The following is a 19159-nucleotide window of genomic DNA, read 5'->3' on the forward strand; positions in this document are numbered from 1 at the left end:
CAAGTCTTATTTAGCTGATGCTCTAATTCCAAGAGAACTAAAATAAGGGCATTCAACCATAGATAGAAAATTCAGAAAGCTAGAAATACATTAGCGTGTGCTACGTACAGAAATAATTGGCCAAAGTGCATCGGCACTAGTAGTTATGGCATAATGTTTATTTTAATTTTATGATTAATTAGTTAGTTAGTTACCAATGTTGGAAAGAACCTGACCTCTTCAATTCTGAGGTGCTTTTACTTAACTTGATTATTTTATGATACTTTGTACTTTTACTCCACACACATTTCCAAGCTAATTACTCTAATTCTTTTTTTTCACTGAATTTAATGATTGCTTTAGCTGTTTAACAGATATAAGACACCTTTGATTTACATTGCTATATTATATAATAAGATGATATTATTTCAAATTACGTTTATGAAATACTGTGTTTCAAATGAATTGTAAACTTAAAAGGATTGGGTTGTGTCCTTATTTCCAAGGCGGCTTTCTCCAGGTAACTAATCTAAATGTTTCATGTGAACAGCCAACCAGACCTTTATGCATCATCCATATTAACAAAATCAATTTCCGTTTTTATCTTACTAAACAAAATATTGCACATTCCTTTATAAAAGGTCAGGAAAAAACAAAGTGAAACTCATTTTCTATATCCGTCAAAGCGCACATTGTCCAGTTTCATCTGTTGGCTGGACACACAAGCCTCTTTAGGTTATAGATAAATGATATACAGTATAATTCTTTTATTATCCTAAATCTAGAATAGGACTTTCTTAACTGTGCTGCATAAAAGAATAGTTTGTTTCTTTAGGTTGGGTTTGTATGAGGTGCTTATCCATAGTCCGCCAATCCTTAATTGTGAGAAATGGACAGTAGTACCAGCACGGAATCTTAAAGGGGCCCAATTTAGCTTTTGGGGGTTTCCCCTTTCCTGTAGTGTGTAATTTAGGTTTGTGTGCAAAGGCTAAAATATGTGTGTTTCCTCCAGAGGGAGTTTCTCTCCTGCACATAGTGACGTAACTGCGTAACAATCGTGCTTCTATTGGCTATACAATGTTCGCTGTTTTACCATGCTGTCAGACAGCCCATTGCGACAGGGAACTGAAGCGATCACATATATATATATATATATATATACTCTCTTTTCAACCAGATAAAAGCTCTTTATCAGGTTCCTTTTGAGGGAGAAAACGCGTTCTGAACACACTCCTTTTACTTTACATTGAACCTGAGTGGGTTACATAATTGCAGTGTTTTTCGTGCTTGTATCTCAGGGTTACTTCACTCTTGTCCTTTCTCCCCTTTCATCTGCAGACAGACAGGACATGGCCAAGAGTAGTTTGAGAGTCATTGACATTTGAACGGAACTTTTTCCCATTATAAGAGTGAGCTTGGCATGGCAAGAGACAGCCGTCGGAGAGGGGAGGACAGCTCCTGTGCTAATGACAGGGCTGGCTAACTGCAGCTCATTGCTATGAAGCACACGGATGCCAGAGTAAATTGAAGGATGTGAATAATGCAAGAGTACGTGGCTGAATATAGACAAGTGGATAATTACCAGGGCAGTTTTCTTTATCTTCACTCACTCCCAAATCAGTGTTGAAATAACAAAAAAAACGAGTTGGGACATGTTTTAGCACATTAACATTGTGGGGAGACCTGGTTATTTAAATGTGGCTCACAAGTGAGATTGCATTCAAAGAAATCCATGTGTGATGAACAGATGTTTTGAGAAACACTCTTTCTGATTCTATTTTGGGATTTCTGCCGCTCCGATCTGTAAATGGCTATATTTTCTTTAGTATTTATGTTATTCAGATCACAATCAAGAACACAACACAGAGCTTTCACAATGCCTATAACATAAATAAATGTATCACAGACCTATAAAAAGCAACCAAGCTGTAAGCCAATCATTGAACAGCATCACTATGCGAAAACATTGCACTATCGACGTCTTTCATTTTGTGTCATATTGACACAGTTCTTTTCATAATGACTGGCAGCATGCCACTGCTGAACACAGATTTGATTTCAGTGCTGTCAAACATTTGTTGACACGTGTGGCATTTCAAAAGTGTGGAACATACCAGCCCTACTTTCAGCCCCATATCTCGAGCTAAGCAGGAGAGAAAGAAACGGCAGCGTTTACAAACGGTTTCCTCTTTCCTCTCCGATAATCAAAACAAATATAGACACGACAGATGGGCTCAGAATAGCAGCCCGTTTTTCCTCCACTTAGGTTTTCCAAATAATGAATCAAGTGATTTGGCTTGTAAGAGGAAAATAATATTAATGGGGTGATGTCAAAGTTCATTTCACTGGCCATTTACACCTCTAACGAGGGCTACAAACACTGCGTTGCTTTGGAGGCAGAAAATCAAAACCATTGAGCTACAGCACAATACATTCTAATAGAAACACAGTATGCCGTAGCTCACGGTGGAGCTTTATGGGGAAACGACGAGGGAGACATTAAATGATCTCTGTCGGGAAATCGAGCTTTTCCGCAGCGAAAAGTAACCGGATACAACAAAGAAACAGAGTATAGATAAGAGAATAGCAGAGACTATCGTACGAATAAAAAATCTAATCAATTGAGTGTATGACGAGAAGGGAAATATGAGCACATAAAGAATGGCAAAACAATACATAAAATGATGCCGAAGGATTCTTGTTCTCACAAAAAGGGGACTTGCTTTATTGCCAACAGCATGCTTGAAAGAGTAATGAGGCTTTCATAGATAATCACTATCATCATTTCGATAAAGTTAAAACAGCAGCAGGTTTCTGGGAGAACAATCAAAGCTGCATGCGTGTGGTCAGTTGACCTGTATCAGTCAGAAGACATGACGCTGCTCTGTGATCTGTTCACTGGACCACACACACACACACGCACGCACGCACGCACTCACGCACGCACACACACACACACACACACACACACACACACACACACACACACACACACACACACACACACACACACACACACACACACACACACACACACACACTCTCTCTCAACCCGTATCCAGGTGCCACTGCAGAGGAGGCTGCAACATATAAAATTACAGGCACCCACACTGTACACATAATCATATATGCATATATGTCTACACACTATACTCTACCATCATTTCTCAGTGACTCGGACTATAATGTATAAACGCCCCACATATAAATTGTAGAAAGACATAAGAAGGTGTGCGGAACACCTGCTGATATGAAAATAGGCTTCATTATGCAGATTCAAATGGACTTCTGAAACAGGTTTTTCTCCACTCAGAAAAACAGCTGTTATTGACATTTACATGTGACCCACTGTTCTCCGGCATAATGATATCTGCCATGTCGGCACCACCACTCCAGCCCCGTCTTCTTCTATTTTCCTCTCTTTTAATTCTCTTCAGCCCGCACAAAGGCGGAGAATGGAGCTTCCTCCTGCAGGGCTATTAATTATGCATAATTGCTCCACTTCAGCTGTCATCACACAACCTCTTGAATATTATATCTTTTACACAATGGCCGACAAAATAAAGTAAAAGGTTTCATGATAGAAACCCGGAAACAAACAAAAAAGTGGTCGGCTTACGGCCGGTTGCTTCTAGTTAGCTGAACAGCCATTTTATTTTTTTCATACATTCATAAAGCCCAAGGGTCGTGAAGAATGGCTGAAAGTTTACAGGCTCATAAAGCACAATTGCAATGCTTATTTGACCAATCAGATCACTTGGATGGGAGCACCCGATTTATAATAGCATTAACTGCAATAACTTATGGCATGAGTGATTTCTAACTGGGAAGGGTTTAGCGAGTGGAAAGAACCGAGTGGGTGTCTCACGGATGCTCACACACATGCACGCAGAATATGTACACTGTAACAAATAAAGACATGGCTCAGCATACATTACCTGCTAATTGCCTGCCGAGTTTTATAGTTGAAGCATTGACCTGAAAGTCACGGCAGTTATATACAGTATATGTTAAAGCACGGCAGCGCACAGCCTTGTGAGCGTACTGACGGATCAATCATCTACGGATTGGAAGGAACTCCGTGACCCTGCAGAGGAGTTTCTGTTCATGTGTCAGGTGCTTAACACAACATTGGAATTTTACTTGGGCTTTTCATGATATAATCCAATGTATAAGGCAGTGCAGAAATTAGTCCTAAAACCCAGCAATGACTAAGCATTTTAACACTTCCTGTTCCCTCTTCTTGAATTCAAAGGTTTCTTTCAAAGTGTTTGTAGTTAGAAACCTAAAATAAGTTTTTCACATTTTGTTCTACAACATAAAATATTCCAGTAATTACCCCCACTCGCCTATGTCTGAAGCTTTTATGTTTCATAAAAAAAACAGTTGCTAACAAATGACTAAATAAAGTGGTGCAGTAATGAGTCTTAAAGCCTGGAAATGACTTATCATATTAGCACCTCAGCTTCCCTTGTCCCGAAGTCAAAGGTTTATTGTGCGTATTTGCGGTTGAAATAAGGTCTGTGGTAAACACAGTTTAAGAGATTTTTTAATTTTGTTCTCTGACATAAAATATGGCAATAAATACCCCTCTGGTGAATGTCCAAAGCTTCTATGTGCCATAAAAACAGAGCTTGCTAATAAGTGACTAAATGAGACTACTAAACGTCATCACGCCGAGTTTGTTTATAGCATTAGGTAAGCTTTTAATATCTGTCGATTGCATGTATGCTTCAAGAATTACAATGAAATATTTGGAGGTTATCCTGCTGAGCAAACTGTATACATATCATATAGTGTGTTAGCCACAGATAATATTCCAAAATCCAATTTAAAAACTTGAGTCGAGGGAGCCATGCGATGCTAACTTCGGGATCGGCCTTCATAAATACATCATCAGTGCACCTCTCTATTCAGTAAAAAATACATGTCGTGTCAAGATGTATTGTGCCTTCCCTGAGTGCTTCAGAATGTACACTAGGATGAGCAAGGAAAATGTGTGTGTGGGTCAAGTAAAGGACGTCAGTGTTCGTATCTGAGGCCCGAGGACGGGAGGGAAACAGCCGAGTCTAGAATGAAAGCAGCGGAGCCTCTGGAACACCACTTGAATCCGCGAAAAGTCAACAATGTCGAAATGTGATACTTCGAAAGGAAAGGCATTTCGATAGTATATCAACAGGATATCGACTCGGCTTGTGTTCTCTTGTCTCTCAAAAAAGAAACATGTTTTGCTTACTTAGACCATCTCCAGTGATTTCGTATATACCTGGGATGACTACAAATGTTTTATTTGTTTTAAGTTCTATATATATTCATGTCGCACTGTTGGAGGAGCCTGTGCCTTGAGTGTTTCCTTGGCATATCTACACTGTAGCTGCTGTGCACATGACAATAAAGCCTTGCATCTTGACTCCAAAGAGATCCTTGCTTAAAACTTGCCCAGGTGAGGACTTCTCATCTTCCAACAGAATTTGTATGCAAAGCTTTTTTGTAAGAGAGAGAAAGAAACGGTCTGCGACTGTGTGGGAGAAATGATGATTGCCATTCCTTCTCTCCATCACAGTGACGATGACAGAGGTGAAAATGACTTTGCTTTCTTTGGTGATGCGCTGCCGTGGAGGATGGCGCCACGCTGCTGGCTACTCGCAGCGACTGTCTCATTAGCATGTGTCACACGCGCCTCCAGGCGGGCGCCCCGTAATAACTCTGCGCGTGTGTTTGTAAAAGTGCGTGAGCCCTGCCTCGGAAGGGTTTGTCGTGCCAGGGGACTGCAGTGGTTTGACTCTAGAGTCGAGGAGCAGAGCAGGGTCAAGCGAAGGATGACACCCGCTATAATGACTCTCTCTTGCTTAGATAGAGCGCGTCTGGCACACAACAATCAGCAGTCTAAGCGTCTTGTTGCCAGACTCTTCTCCCGCAGAATCTTCCATCTGGGACAAGCTCAGCCGTGTTATATAATGCTCCCAACGCATGGAAGTGCTCACCCTCCCTTTATCTATCCTTTGCCATTCTGTCCGTGCCCGGAGAAGGAGATCTGACATGACGGACATGATATCAATGGGAGGAAAAGGACGAACGGTAACAAGACAGGCGTCTAATCGAAGTTTGATGGAGGAATATGAGGACATGCGTACATCTTTAAGAGATGTCACTGGGACGGGTGGCGCAGTGGTCTGTGCGTCTGATCATCAGATCAAGGGGGCGTTGGGGAACTCCAGTTCGAAACCCGCTCCCGCCCCATTGCGGCAGGCCGTTGTGTCCTTGGGCAAGACGCTTCACCCGAATTTGCTCCTGTGGGTATTGTCCACAGTAGATGACCATTACATGTATGTATGATCTGTATGTGTATTTGTAAAGCACTTTGAGAGTCATTGATAAAGCGCTATAAGGATTATTATTATTAGAGATGTGAAGAAACACGCATCTAGACAAAATGACTCGTAGGAACAAGCATCTCATTCCGCCAGTGTAGCGACACAGTATTAGCCATTGTCCATTCACAATGTCAGATTCAATGTTTTTCAATCTCCTTTAAAACTGCGCCCCTTGTAAACAGTTTGTTGATTAAGCCTTGATGTTTGTAAATGTGCGCGTTGTGTGTTTCCAACCTGTAATGCAGTATAATGTGCTTAGTGCTACTAAGTGAGTGCTTGGCCATTCCCCAGAGAGTGATAGCAGCTGGATCAGACTAATCTAATATAGCCCCGAGTCTGGGGAGCCATCCATTGCATCAGATCAGATCCTGCATTCAATAACCGTGAGCCATGCCAGCTTACGGAGTTATACAAGGAATATATTCAAGTTTAGTTTCCTTTGCCTTTTGTGTCTGATTTGTAACTGTGTGTGTGACTGTGTGTTGGTCGTGCAGACTCGATGGATGGCTGCTCCACAGACTGTAATGGAAACGGAGAGTGTGTGGCCGGACACTGTCACTGCTTCGCTGGATTCCTGGGTCCAGACTGTGCCAAAGGTAAGATGCGTTCTGATGACGGATCAAAGGGGACATACCATGTAATACACGCTTTTTCATTGTCAGTTCACTAACTTCTCTTGGTATCTTGGGTGCCTACCAATCATTTATCACATTTGACTTCTCTTCTTACGCCACATTAAGGCTCATTAGAATATACCACCACCCATCTGAGTTTCTCCACCAACAGCTTGAGAATTACCGTTGCAGTTTTTCTCGCAAGCAAGACAGCGTAGTGTTTATTCAACATTGAGCATGTGATCCTGCGGTCCTGTGTCCTGGATCGCGAGCCCTGGATCTTGAGTCGTGGCTGTGGTCCTGGATCATCGGTCCTGGATGGATATCCTCGTGGATTCATCTTCCTATTATACACACATGCATTTCCAAACATTTGGACTACCTATGTTGCAAATGTATTATCTTTTCAATTTACACACGGCATCTATTGCACGTCTGTCCGTCCTGGGAGAGGGATCCCTCCTCTGTTGCTCTCCCTGAGGTTTCTCCCATTTTTCCCTTTAAACTGTGGGTTTTCTCCAGAAGTTTTTCCTTGTACGATGTGAGGGTCTAAGAACAGAGGGTGTCGTATTGTCATACTGATATTCTGTACACACTGTGAAGACCACTGAGACAAATGTAACATGTGTGATATTGATTGATTGATTGATTGATTGATTGATTGATTGATTGATTGATTGATTGATTGATTGATTGATTGATTGATTGATTGATTGATTGATTGATTGATTGATTGATTGATTGATTGAGCATGTGAACATTTTCTTGTAGAAACCCAAAGTGCAAGGGTAAACCTGAAAATGAACATATCGTCCCCATTAGTTGGTATGTTCTCAATACTGACATTCAACATTTAATGGGCATTGCATTATGGACTAGTTCAATAATCAAATCACGGGAAGCAGAATATTTGTTAAAGGTTAATATGTGGTGAAATACAATTTGAAATATCCAACCCTACAGATAGTATTCTTAAGAAGTAATGCTGCTAATTTGTCGATTTCATATTTGTAATGTGTGCCTCTCCTGTGACATGTTTACATGCATCAATGTTCAAAAAGTGCTTTATTTTTCTCATACTGCCTGAACCTCTTTTCACCCTCTGTCTGAAACCAGAGACCAGTCTGTCCCTTAGCCTATCACAATGTGTTGGAGCACTAGCCAAGAGAAGCGTGAGTGTTACAAACAAACAAAGGAGACCAATGGAGGTGTTTCATGCTTTCTACAAGCACACACACCAAAGTTAAACTCCTCAGGAAAACCCCAAAAGCATAACAAGGCCTCTTAAAACATATTTGTGTTTCAAGGATAATAACAATACTATTGCAAAAACGATCCATCCCTATATTAGTCAAAATGATCACAATTAGGTCTTAGTTTTCCTTATGATTCCTTATGATCACTTTATTGTCACTTTTTCTACAAACGTATCACAGGTGTGATGATTCACAATGAAAAAACAAATAGGAGTAATTAGTGCATTTGTAGAGGACTATTTTCAGGCGTGTATAGGCCTTTAGTGCACTGGTAGGAATTGGAAACACCAGGACTAAGGGTATATAATAGGACACGAGGAACAAGGGAAAGAAGACCCAATTAGGAAGCGGATGTCAGCATCATCAAAAGTCTCAGTTCCATAAGGGAATAAAACGCAGACTTTTTAAACCAAAACGTGGATCTGCAGGCTTCCAAAAAGTCCTGTTGAAAAGTGTAGACTCTCGGCGTAAGCGTAAAACAAAAGTTGTGCACCGTTAAACAAAACCTATTAGTGTGGATGTACCGTCGATATAATGTGCATTTCCACACCACCACCCCCATTAACTCACCTACCATCATGTATAATCACCACTCTGCATCTCCCACTTCATTTTCTTCCTTTTTTCATCAACCACCTACTTTTTCCCGTCATTTTGATTCCATTAGGCTGTTTTTCAGGTGCCGTTAAGCAACTGTCAATACAACGTAACACTTCCTGCACATATGTTTCTCATTAAAAGCCTTCCGGGGCTCAGATGCGACTGCAGATGCTAATTTGAAACATGTACAGGAGGTGTTGACTCTTTTTGACAGCAACTGATGGACAAGGAATAGAGTTGTTTAATGGAACGGAGAAATAAGCTGTGGTAACGGAAACATTCGTGTATTTATTGCAAATGAGTTCCTCCTTCCTTATGCGTCTTTCTCCTCCATTCTTTTTCATATTCGTTCCCCTCCTCTGTCCTTCTATGTAAAATCATTGTCGTTGTATCTGTCTCATTGTGTAGAAACAGCTGATATGATATCACTTTCTATGATTTATTTACGCTCATCATTTATTCATCCGACTCCTCTCATCCTCGCTCATTTGCCCGTGTCATAATATTCTCCCCGTTTGAAAAGTTAGACAGCGAGTTCTGGCAAAGAGTTGTAAAAAAAAAGTGAAGCGTGAAATGTATTTCTGCGGGGTACAGCGTGTTTGATTTAACAAAAGGATCAAACAAACACGTAACACATGCCCGCACGCAAGAACGCACAGCGGGCCTTCACTGCAAATTATCCCGAAAAAAGAAAGAAACGGCGTTTTGGTTCTGCATCTTCTTTCTAATCCATTTGAAGTCAGTAGCTGCCACACAGAGGACAGGGGTGGTTACTGTCAATGCGTCATCACACGCTCACTTATTCTACCTGGCTGTCATCGCCACACAGCTCTCCATCTCTGCGTCGCTCCACTTCTCCAGCCTCATTCTATAAACCCCCACTAATGCTCTCCCTCCTAATCTGCCGTTTTCACGATTGTTTTCACGGCCTGTTCAGAGCAAGCGAGGTGACGTTGGGGGGGATTTTCTACAATTCCTGGGTTGCTGCGGTAGCCGGGGCTCAGGTGGTGCTTGAGTAAATTGAAACAGCGTGAGGGATAAACTGTAATGTGTGTGTGTGTCTGTGCGCGCGTGTGTGAGAAAGAGAAAGAGAAAGAGAGGGAGAGACAGAGGATGCTTGAGGATTTGCTGAATCCGCGCACTCGCCGAGATAAGAGAGCGTAGCCCCACTCACGGTAGGTTACTGCGGTCTCCTGGCTAATATACTGCAGCACTCCGTTTGTGTGTGTGTGTGTGTGTGTGTGTGTGTGTGTGTGTGTGTGTGTGTGTGTGTGTGTGTGTGTGTGTGTGTGTGTGTGTGTGTGTGTGTGTGTGTGTGTGTGTGTGTGTGTGTGTGTGTGTGTGTGTGTGTGTGTGTGTGTGTGTGTGTGTGTGTGTGTGTGTGTGTGTGTGTTTGCGTGTGTGTAGAACCCCAAATACGTGGCTGTAATCTGTGTTTGTTTCCCCCGTTGCAGATTCGTGCCCCGTGTTGTGCAGCGGTAACGGCTTGTACGAGAAAGGAAGGTGTGTGTGCCTGGCAGGGTGGAAGGGGGCGGAGTGTAACGTGGAGGAAGGTCATTGCATCGACCCCACCTGCTCCAATCACGGCTCCTGCATCCAGGGCATCTGCATCTGTAGCCCCGCCTACAAGGGGGTTAACTGTGAACAAGGTAAGATGTGTCACTCTCTCACATGTCGAAATGCTCACCTTTATTGTGTCACAACAAAGATGGCTCCACTTATTCAAATGAGTGACCTTGCTATTTTTAAGATAAGCATTTAATTCAAAGCAGCACTAATCGATATTTTGATATTGACGATGGATCAAATGACTGTGTGTAATTTGACAAGGGGCCCTCTTAGTGTCAGACCCACAGAGAATTATCGCCGACTCGGCACACTCTACGGACTGTGTGGATAAAGTGAAGTGACACCAGTCCAGTCCATTTCCATGTATTCACTCCAAGATCACAAATAAGCCTTAAAGAGCTGTACCACACTGGCTATTCTTAGATCAGCAATTCAAATAAGGAAAAACCCTCTGCAATATAATCTTCTTATAATACTGAAATACAGTTATAAGTACTTCTATTTCATTATAATGCTTCGTGGCAATATTTGCCTATTATAAAGCATTATATAATTACTTTTAAGTTCAAGTTTTATTATACTTTGTAATTGCTGATCGCTCCCTTTTTTTATCAGTAAGAGCTGGCTCCGCCCCTTCCACAAACATCAAGTTCCCAAAGAAAATATCGATGTTGTGGATTGTGAATAGGGAAAATCCATGTGTCTTAGTCCAATTATAAATTACAAATTGAGTTGATAAGACAAAAGCTGCTATATACAGTAACGTTTATGTAGCTTAAAATAACAGGACATCAGTTTTCCATGAGTTTTCCAACACCACCAGCAGACTGGTTACATACTGGAGGAGCTTGCCAATACTAAGAGCTTTAAGAACATTCCCCCTGGGCCCATTTAATAACAGGTTTCCATACTAATCCCTTTTCCCCAGCTGGCCAATTATTGCAGCCTTAGTACTGATTTTTTTACAAAATCTGTATGATGTACATCCATTTCCTATAGGTGAATTGCACATCATCTACTTGTCAGTGTAATATTTTGACAGTGTTTGTCTCCGATTAAAATGCATATGAATCCTACTGGAATCCTGAGACGTTTCTCCTACAGTTCATTGCTATCAAGACAGAAAGACCCATACATCCACAGAGACATCAGATACAAACACACCTCTTACACATTCACATCTAATACTAAACATTTCAACAGACACAAACAAATTCAAATGAATAGTCATGATAATTTAGCTTTTCAAGTATACAATTATATATCATAAGCCCGCTAAAGAAAACTAAATCCAAATGTTGTCCAACTGATATTTATTTTTAACCGGTATATAAATAAGATGCTGCTCCATTTTACAAATAAAACAAATACGAAAATGAATTAAATGAAATGTAATAACAATATGAATATTAAAGGTGGGGTAGGTGATTTTGGAGAAACCAGCTCGAGTGGCTAGAATTTGAAAATACACGACCGGAGAAAATCTGCCACTTCCTTCCAGAGCCCCTCCTCCAACACACACGAACGCGCACATGACCAATGAGGGCACGAGGTAAGTTTGTGCCCCGATGGAAGGCTGACAGGCAGGTAGGCCATCCAGTTACTTTAGCCGGGCCGGCTCAGATGATTGGTCGTGCTTTTTACAGTACCACGGCTTCCACAGCTGACATTTTTTTATGGATTTGTTGTCAACGCACTTCAGATATTCATTGCTATCGGGATGTTAAGAGCATTCCATGGAATATAACAAAAAGTGTATCTCGAGCCGGTTTCTCAAACTTACCGACCCCACCTTTAACTGAGGTATTACAGTTAGAAATGTGCAAGAATAACGTAAATTAAAATGTAATAATAATAATAATAATTTAAATACTAATACATTTGTATTTATTCTAACATAAGAAGTCAAGTAACAATGTGCACGTTGTACTACAAAAGGTAACAATAAATATGTAAAAATGTGTATATTACAAAATGTGATGTATAAGCATCAATTGAAATATGAATAATGAAAAGGGGATTACTGCTCAGTGGCCAGTGAAACGCAGTAATAATCCTGAGTGTTATTGGTCTTCCACGGTTCAATAATTGTAAAGGTCACACCGCTTGAACATGCTCAGACATCCGTGGGGCGTTTGCATCTTTGTGACCTTTTTCATTCCAGATGAGTTTGCACCCCTGCATGTAAATAATGTAATAAAATTAAAACCAACAATTAAACCCATAATTAAAGTAAACTAAAGTAAAAAGGTCCCTATGGGTAGATAAAAGGAATAGGAATGAAATAGGTAGCTGGGTCACCTTCCAGCCAGCCATCGTAAAGCCAAGCAATGAATTAGCAAAAACAAGTCAACAAAGCCGTGCTCTCTGACTCCATTATGATGGTTCACTTGATGATTAACTGACAACAAAGCCCCCCCAAACCCCGCCCCGCTGCCCCCCCAACCTCCGCCTGTAGAGACCCAATCAGCTGTTTGACCTTGAGCGTCTGAGCTGAGCTTGAGCCGGACTCTGCTGAGCTTTGACTTGGTGCTCAGAGCTGTAATTACACACACTAGCGCTGTGTCGCGAGGACCACCATGACACACACACACACACACACACACACACACACACACACACACACACACACACACACACACACACACACACACACACACACACACACACACACACACACACACAACCCATTTCAGCCCTTATCAAAGCCTCAGTTCTAAGTGTCCTATGAAGTGTAATGTTGTGGAACAGATACAGGGATTGTAGCGAGGGTGGTTAACTCCTGGATGGGATGCAAAGAACACTGCTTTCATACTCGGTGAGCTGATGATTCTAATGAGGCCGGCGCCCCCCCACTAACCCCCTTTCCCTCCCTCCCCAAAACCTCTGACTCATTCAGTTGTTTCTCTTTCCGTCCTCTCCCCCGCTCTGCAGTAGACTGCGCAGACCCTCAATGTGGCGGTCATGGCGTGTGTGTGCGCGGGGAGTGTGTGTGCGGGGCGGGCTGGGCAGGAGTGAGCTGTGACGACCCGCTGCCAGCCTGTCAGGAGCAGTGCTCGGGACATGGCACCTATCTCCCCGAGTCAGACGCCTGCGCCTGCCAGCCAAACTGGACCGGACCCGACTGCTACACCGGTAAGACCTGAGGATTACTGTCAGCTGCTTCTGGCCAACAAATACATGAAACCTTTGTGGCTCAACTTTTGATCCGCAAAATGAAATTGAGTTGCCAAACCCAAAAGACCATTTACAGAATATACTTGTTTTATTTATCACATGACAACATTTAAACAAACGATGTGAGTGTGGAGGACTGTCTGAATAAGAAGAAAGGGATATAGACAGGTTGGGCTAGCCACACCAGTAAGACATGCATGTATAGTAGATGTACTGTCGGTGTGATAGTGAATCGCTGTCGCACTCAGCATTAGAAGAGGTAGACGTAGAGCTGTTCAGAGCTTGAATGTTTAAAGGCAACTGGATACAGCGTTGACGGTGGACTTGGTTCAATTCTATGAAAGGTGCCAAATGGCCTGACTGTAAATACAAACAGTACCTGGATCACATGAAGACTTGGGCTCAAAGAGCGTGTGCACTTGCATTTTCCTAAAGCCCCGCCTCTAATCTGCTGCGTCATAGCCAGGAATCGGCCAAGTCAAATCAATGGAGCAGGTAAATAACTTGGCTTTAAGAGATTTTTACACCTTTTAGGACCTAATGATTTACATTAGGGTTATCCAGGTGTTCATACTGTAAAGTTGATCGCCTTAAAAACCTATTTTAAAGCTGATTTACAGACGTCTCTTCGCCAATGGGAATTGTTGTTGTTGACCCAATTGAAGTCATTGACTGAGGTTTGGTACCGCCATTTGATCAATTAGCTTCAACACCTACGTCTCTTCCTGGGGGCTAGTCACAGCTTTATAAACACAATGCATAAACTGTACGTACAAAAGAAGTCATGAAAATGTCCATCCTCAAACTAAAATGAAATAGGTGCAAAATGAAGAGCAACATAACCCAAACCAAGGTCGACTGAGGACTCCTTGGTCATGCAGCAAAAAGTGTGAGAAGGCTTTCTTCTTCTTCTATGAGATTAGAGCACATCTGGAACACCTGAGGAAAGAGGACAGGAGAGAGGACTCAAAAAGGCAGGTGCGTAATATCCACCCGTGGAAAGAAAACATTAAGAATTGTCAGCGCACATCTCTAGTTTCCTCTCGTGTCCTTGCAGCGAGTGGGTCCTGCCAGATACTATTTTCTGGGGATTTGATAGACATGAGAGAGGAATATGGATTGGAGCCACTCTGTGAAACGTGTGTGTGTGTCTGTGTGTGTATGTGTGTGTTTGCATGTGTGTTTCACACTCTCTCCATGCTGGTGCTAAATGAGATTCCCCCTCATGACTATGAAGGCAGCACTCTGGTTACCCGCCCCCCCTTCCCTCTTGCAACAGCACACTCACTTAACCGCACTCCTACTGTGTAACATACATATACGTACTGTATACGCACACACACCTACTGTACACACACATATCCCCCTTCAGCTAAATGAAGGAAAAAAATGAAGATTGTAGTTTAGCTTGAAGGCCTTTCAGAGACTCTGAGAAGCGTTCAGCGTGGCATTTGAAAGCTGGTTTATTGCAGGCCGGCACGCGGCTGTTAGATATCGTGGTAAAAGATTCTTTACATCTACACCCACCTGAACTTTCTCTGCTCTCCGCTTATTTAACTAAACAACCCCCGCGAGTGAAGAAAACAAGAGTTAGCCATTGTAATGAGAAGAGGACTATATAGAATGCAGTCAGAGAGAAAGAGTCCTTGTCCTTGTAAACCGACAGAGGGAGAGGAAAGTAGCCATTATGGCTCTGACTTCCCCGTTCCATCACACCAGCTTAACTGTAGTGTTGCAAAGGACCTGTCCCACCATGCACACGGGTGATTTGAAGGCAATTGGCATTAGCTTCTGCTCTCATGTGTATGCAGGCCTCCGTATAGCCGATGATAATGACAGACCGTGGCTGAATATCTAAGATATGAGCGGCCTCCCTCTACCTGCCGGGCTTTTAATCAAAAAAGACCCCTCGATTCTACGCCTTGGTCTTGTTGAAGCATAGCTAAGCTAATGTAATTCTAATAGAGAGCTGAAAAACTCTCCAACGTTAATCCACTTCTTTACTCCGCTCTCCACGCTATGTATATTTAAATTGAAATAAGTTTTTATTGCAGCCGGATAAGTAGTCTTTGTGTGCCTCCAGCACCTTTGCTCTCTTTACTGATGGATGAAGCTTCTGCTGCAGGAGAGAGAGAAAGTGAGGTGGCGAGGACAGAAGAGAGACAAAAAGAAATCCTTTTTGGGATGTAGCAAAAGCGAGAAAGGGATACTGCAAACAGAATGCTGAGAAGAAGAAAGATGGAGAGATGTAGGAAAGGAGAGGGTATTAACATTGCCTCCAAATCTGATCAAAATGTCAGAGAAGAATAATAAGGCTGAATTGAAGTCCCTGTAGTTTAAATATGCGGTGCAAATAAGAATCATTTGGCTGTTATTATGAGTCTATTCACTCTTCATCTCCTTCAGGGGGCTCAGCTATTGGAGGTGGGGAGATTACGTATTGTGAGAAAGTCGACTTTTTAGTCTCTGAGGTTATCCTCTCACCTATATCCGAACGCTCGCCCCCCAATTTAGAGTTATCCGGTCTCCTGTGCCTCTTTTAGGTCGTTGTTTTCTACCTTCCAACACTCGATTCCTCCATCTGCGCCCCTCCTTCTCATCCACCCTCCTTCTAACACTTGTTTTTTCTCACGCGTACCCCCCACCCACCTGTTCTGCAGAGCTGTGCCCGGTGCCATGTGGCAGCCATGGCGTCTGCTCGGAGGGCCAGTGCCAGTGTGAGGAGGGTTGGATCGGCGCTGCGTGCGACCAGAGAGCGTGCCACCCCCGCTGCGAGGAGCACGGCCAGTGCCACGACGGGACCTGCATCTGCCAGCCGGGCTGGGAAGGGGAGCACTGCTACATCGGTGAGCCCAGTGTGTGTGTGTGTGTGTGTGTGTGTGTGTGTGTGTGTGTGTGTGTGTGTGTGTGTGTGTGTGTGTGTGTGTGTGTGTGTGTGTGTGTGTGTGTGTGTGTGTGTGTGTGTGTGTGTGTGTGTGTGTGTGTGTGTGTGTGTGTGAGTGTGAGTGTGTGTGTGTGTGAGTGTGAGTGTGGGAGTGTTGCATTATGCCTTGTGATATTTTGATTAGTATGATTAACAGCTAAACGAAGTGTTGGCATTTGCATTCCCTCTTCCAATTCTCACTTGTTTTCCCTTACAGTAACTCATGATTTGGACGTTGTTGTGAAAGGTAATATATTCTTATTACAATTAATATATTGTAACATTCATCTTTTTTGTCGTACTCTGTGCCTATTTTAATTGTATCTTTAATCTATTTTATTTTATTTCAAATGATGTTTCTATGTATTACTTTAATTTCTTTCATTTATATTATAATGTTTTATTGTATTTCAATTATTTGTATTGAATTTTTATCTTTTTATTACCTTTATTATTCTATTTCACTTTATGTTATCTTTTTATTTTAATCTCTTTTACCATAATCTCACTTATTTTGTTTTAAATATTTTTTTGCAAATTTGTACTTAATATCTTTTGTTTAAATGCATCCTTTTATTTCTTTTATTTTATCTTTTAAATGCACATGTTTGCTTTAATTTCACGTTTATACATGTATACTGTACACATTTTTATTTTATTACATTTAATTTAATCTCTTTTAACTTGTTTACATAAGAATTGTTTATTGATTTAATTTCCTTTTTTTCATAGCACATAGTTCCTACTTCTTACGTTTATATGAATATTTTCATTCTATTTTTTTTCCTATTGATCTTTTTTTCCTTTCACTCTCAAGTGGAGCAACTGTCGCACCGGGAACAGGGGGACCCCCCCCTCCCCCCTGTCACAAAACTCTATTTCCCCCCGGGGAAATAGAGATGTTTTTGGATTCTGATTCCAATTGTCACTTTGTGCACCTCAAACACACTCACACATGCTAAGAAGTCCTTATTTTTCTGTGTGTGTGTGTGTGTGTGTGTGTGTGTGTGTGTGTGTGTGTGTGTGTGTGTGTGTGTGTGTGTGTGTGTGTGTGTGTGTGTGTGTGTGTGTGTGTGTGTGTCTATCTGCACGTGGGACACCCCTCTCTCAGACGGCTGCCCCGGGCTGTGCAGCGGGCACGGGCGCTGCACCCTGGAGCAGAGCGGCTGGCGCTGCGTCTGCCAGGCGGGATGGAGTGGGCCCGGATGCAGCGTTGTCATGGAAACTGACTGCAGTGATGGAACAGACAACGACGGAGGTGACATTCCAACTCCATCCTTCATTTTCTATCTCTTCTCTCTTTTTTCACCTCTTTCATTTCTGTCTCTGTGGCACGTTGTCTGCTCCGTTTTACTTCCTCCTTTTTCTCCTGGTGGAAACCCCCCCCCCCCCCACCACCTCCTGTCCCAGTCCTGCTGAGACTCCCGTAGAGTCCCGCTGGTCATTATTACTTTGAATATGAATTTGTGTGTGTGTGTTCTTCTTCTTATCACAGCTAAATGTCTAATATGCATACCTCGTGCTGGGATAAAAAGGCACTCAGAGAAAATGTTTCTCAAGTCCTAATCCAGCAACCCATGCAGAAAGGAGCGCTCTGGTTAGGGGCTGTTTGTTGACAGGTGAGAGGTGTGTGTCACTCAGCTTCAGAGCTGGGTTGTTCTTCTCAGGTAAGGATTCAGGGAAGGAACATTTCAGCGGGCGCGCAATCTCTACTATTTCCATAATCGTCTCCCTATTTTAGTCCCTCACTTTTGTTGAGAACATACATTCCTTTCACCTGTGCCAGTTCATTTTGAAACATCACATATCCATTCTAGACATGCCTGTTAAGCAGGTTGTAATCCACACCTGGCAGTGTCTCTTCTGTGTGGCGGAAAAGCTCCCCGCTTGTTGTGCATGGTTCCATGTTTTTACGAGGCGTGGGGTTTGAGTCAGTGCACACAGCAGCGGGAAACCTCAAACGCCTAACACACTTTTTGTAGTCCTTTTTTGGGCGGCTGAAAGCAACAATGTAACCTTCACATTGTTTACCAAAGCTGCATGGCTGACTGAGTCAACACTTCAGGAAGTCAGTCAGATGGATGCTCAAAACATGAAATACAGCTTTTCACTCGGCCTGATTATAAACTCAATGTGTTGTGGTGCGGCTAAATAAAAGAAACAAGTCACAGCAGGACTGCGGTCTGCCAGCAGTGGAGGCACTGATGCTATTTCATTCATGGATTAAGTCAGTGTTTCATATATGTTCTCATCTCTTAATGTTTTTGTGTCAGAACGGGTTATTTAATCTAGTTGTCGAAAAAAAAAAAGAAGAAAAAAAAGATCACTACTTTCATTGAATTATGGGTGTTTAAAATCAATAGATATGCTACCATTGAAACAAAAGGAAATAGTTTAAAAACCGATTCATGTCTGTGACAATCCCTCAGGATATGTTCTCCACTAGACTCAAATCATTTAGGATTCAGGTGTTGCATTTTGGGTTATGCTTTACAATCAATATGAACAGGGATACAATTGATCAATGTTCGCTATCAGGAGAAGTAAAGTCTTGTTTCTTGAGGCTGCGAGATCTGTATGGAGTCAATGCACTCGTTTTTGAAAAGCAAATGGGATTTGAATCCTTGTTTCAGACTGTATTACCTTTGAACAGAGCCAGGCTAATCA

General features: G+C 42.3%; 1 protein-coding gene across 1 annotated transcript in view; it reads left to right on the plus strand.

Moving 5' to 3' along the window:
• The window catches only part of tenm1 (teneurin transmembrane protein 1), a 195427-nt gene that overhangs the window by 88882 nt on the left and 87386 nt on the right, over positions 1–19159 (plus strand). Inside the window, exons 9-14 of the mRNA XM_034092269.2 lie at positions 6848–6949; positions 10278–10472; positions 13327–13527; positions 16230–16415; positions 16710–16739; positions 17604–17750. Coding sequence (XP_033948160.1) covers positions 6848–6949; positions 10278–10472; positions 13327–13527; positions 16230–16415; positions 16710–16739; positions 17604–17750 — 861 coding nt within the window. The remainder of the gene's footprint in view (positions 1–6847; positions 6950–10277; positions 10473–13326; positions 13528–16229; positions 16416–16709; positions 16740–17603; positions 17751–19159) is intronic.

The sequence above is a fragment of the Pseudochaenichthys georgianus genome, chromosome 10 (genome assembly GCF_902827115.2).
Source record: "Pseudochaenichthys georgianus chromosome 10, fPseGeo1.2, whole genome shotgun sequence".
NCBI lineage: Eukaryota > Metazoa > Chordata > Actinopteri > Perciformes > Channichthyidae > Pseudochaenichthys > Pseudochaenichthys georgianus.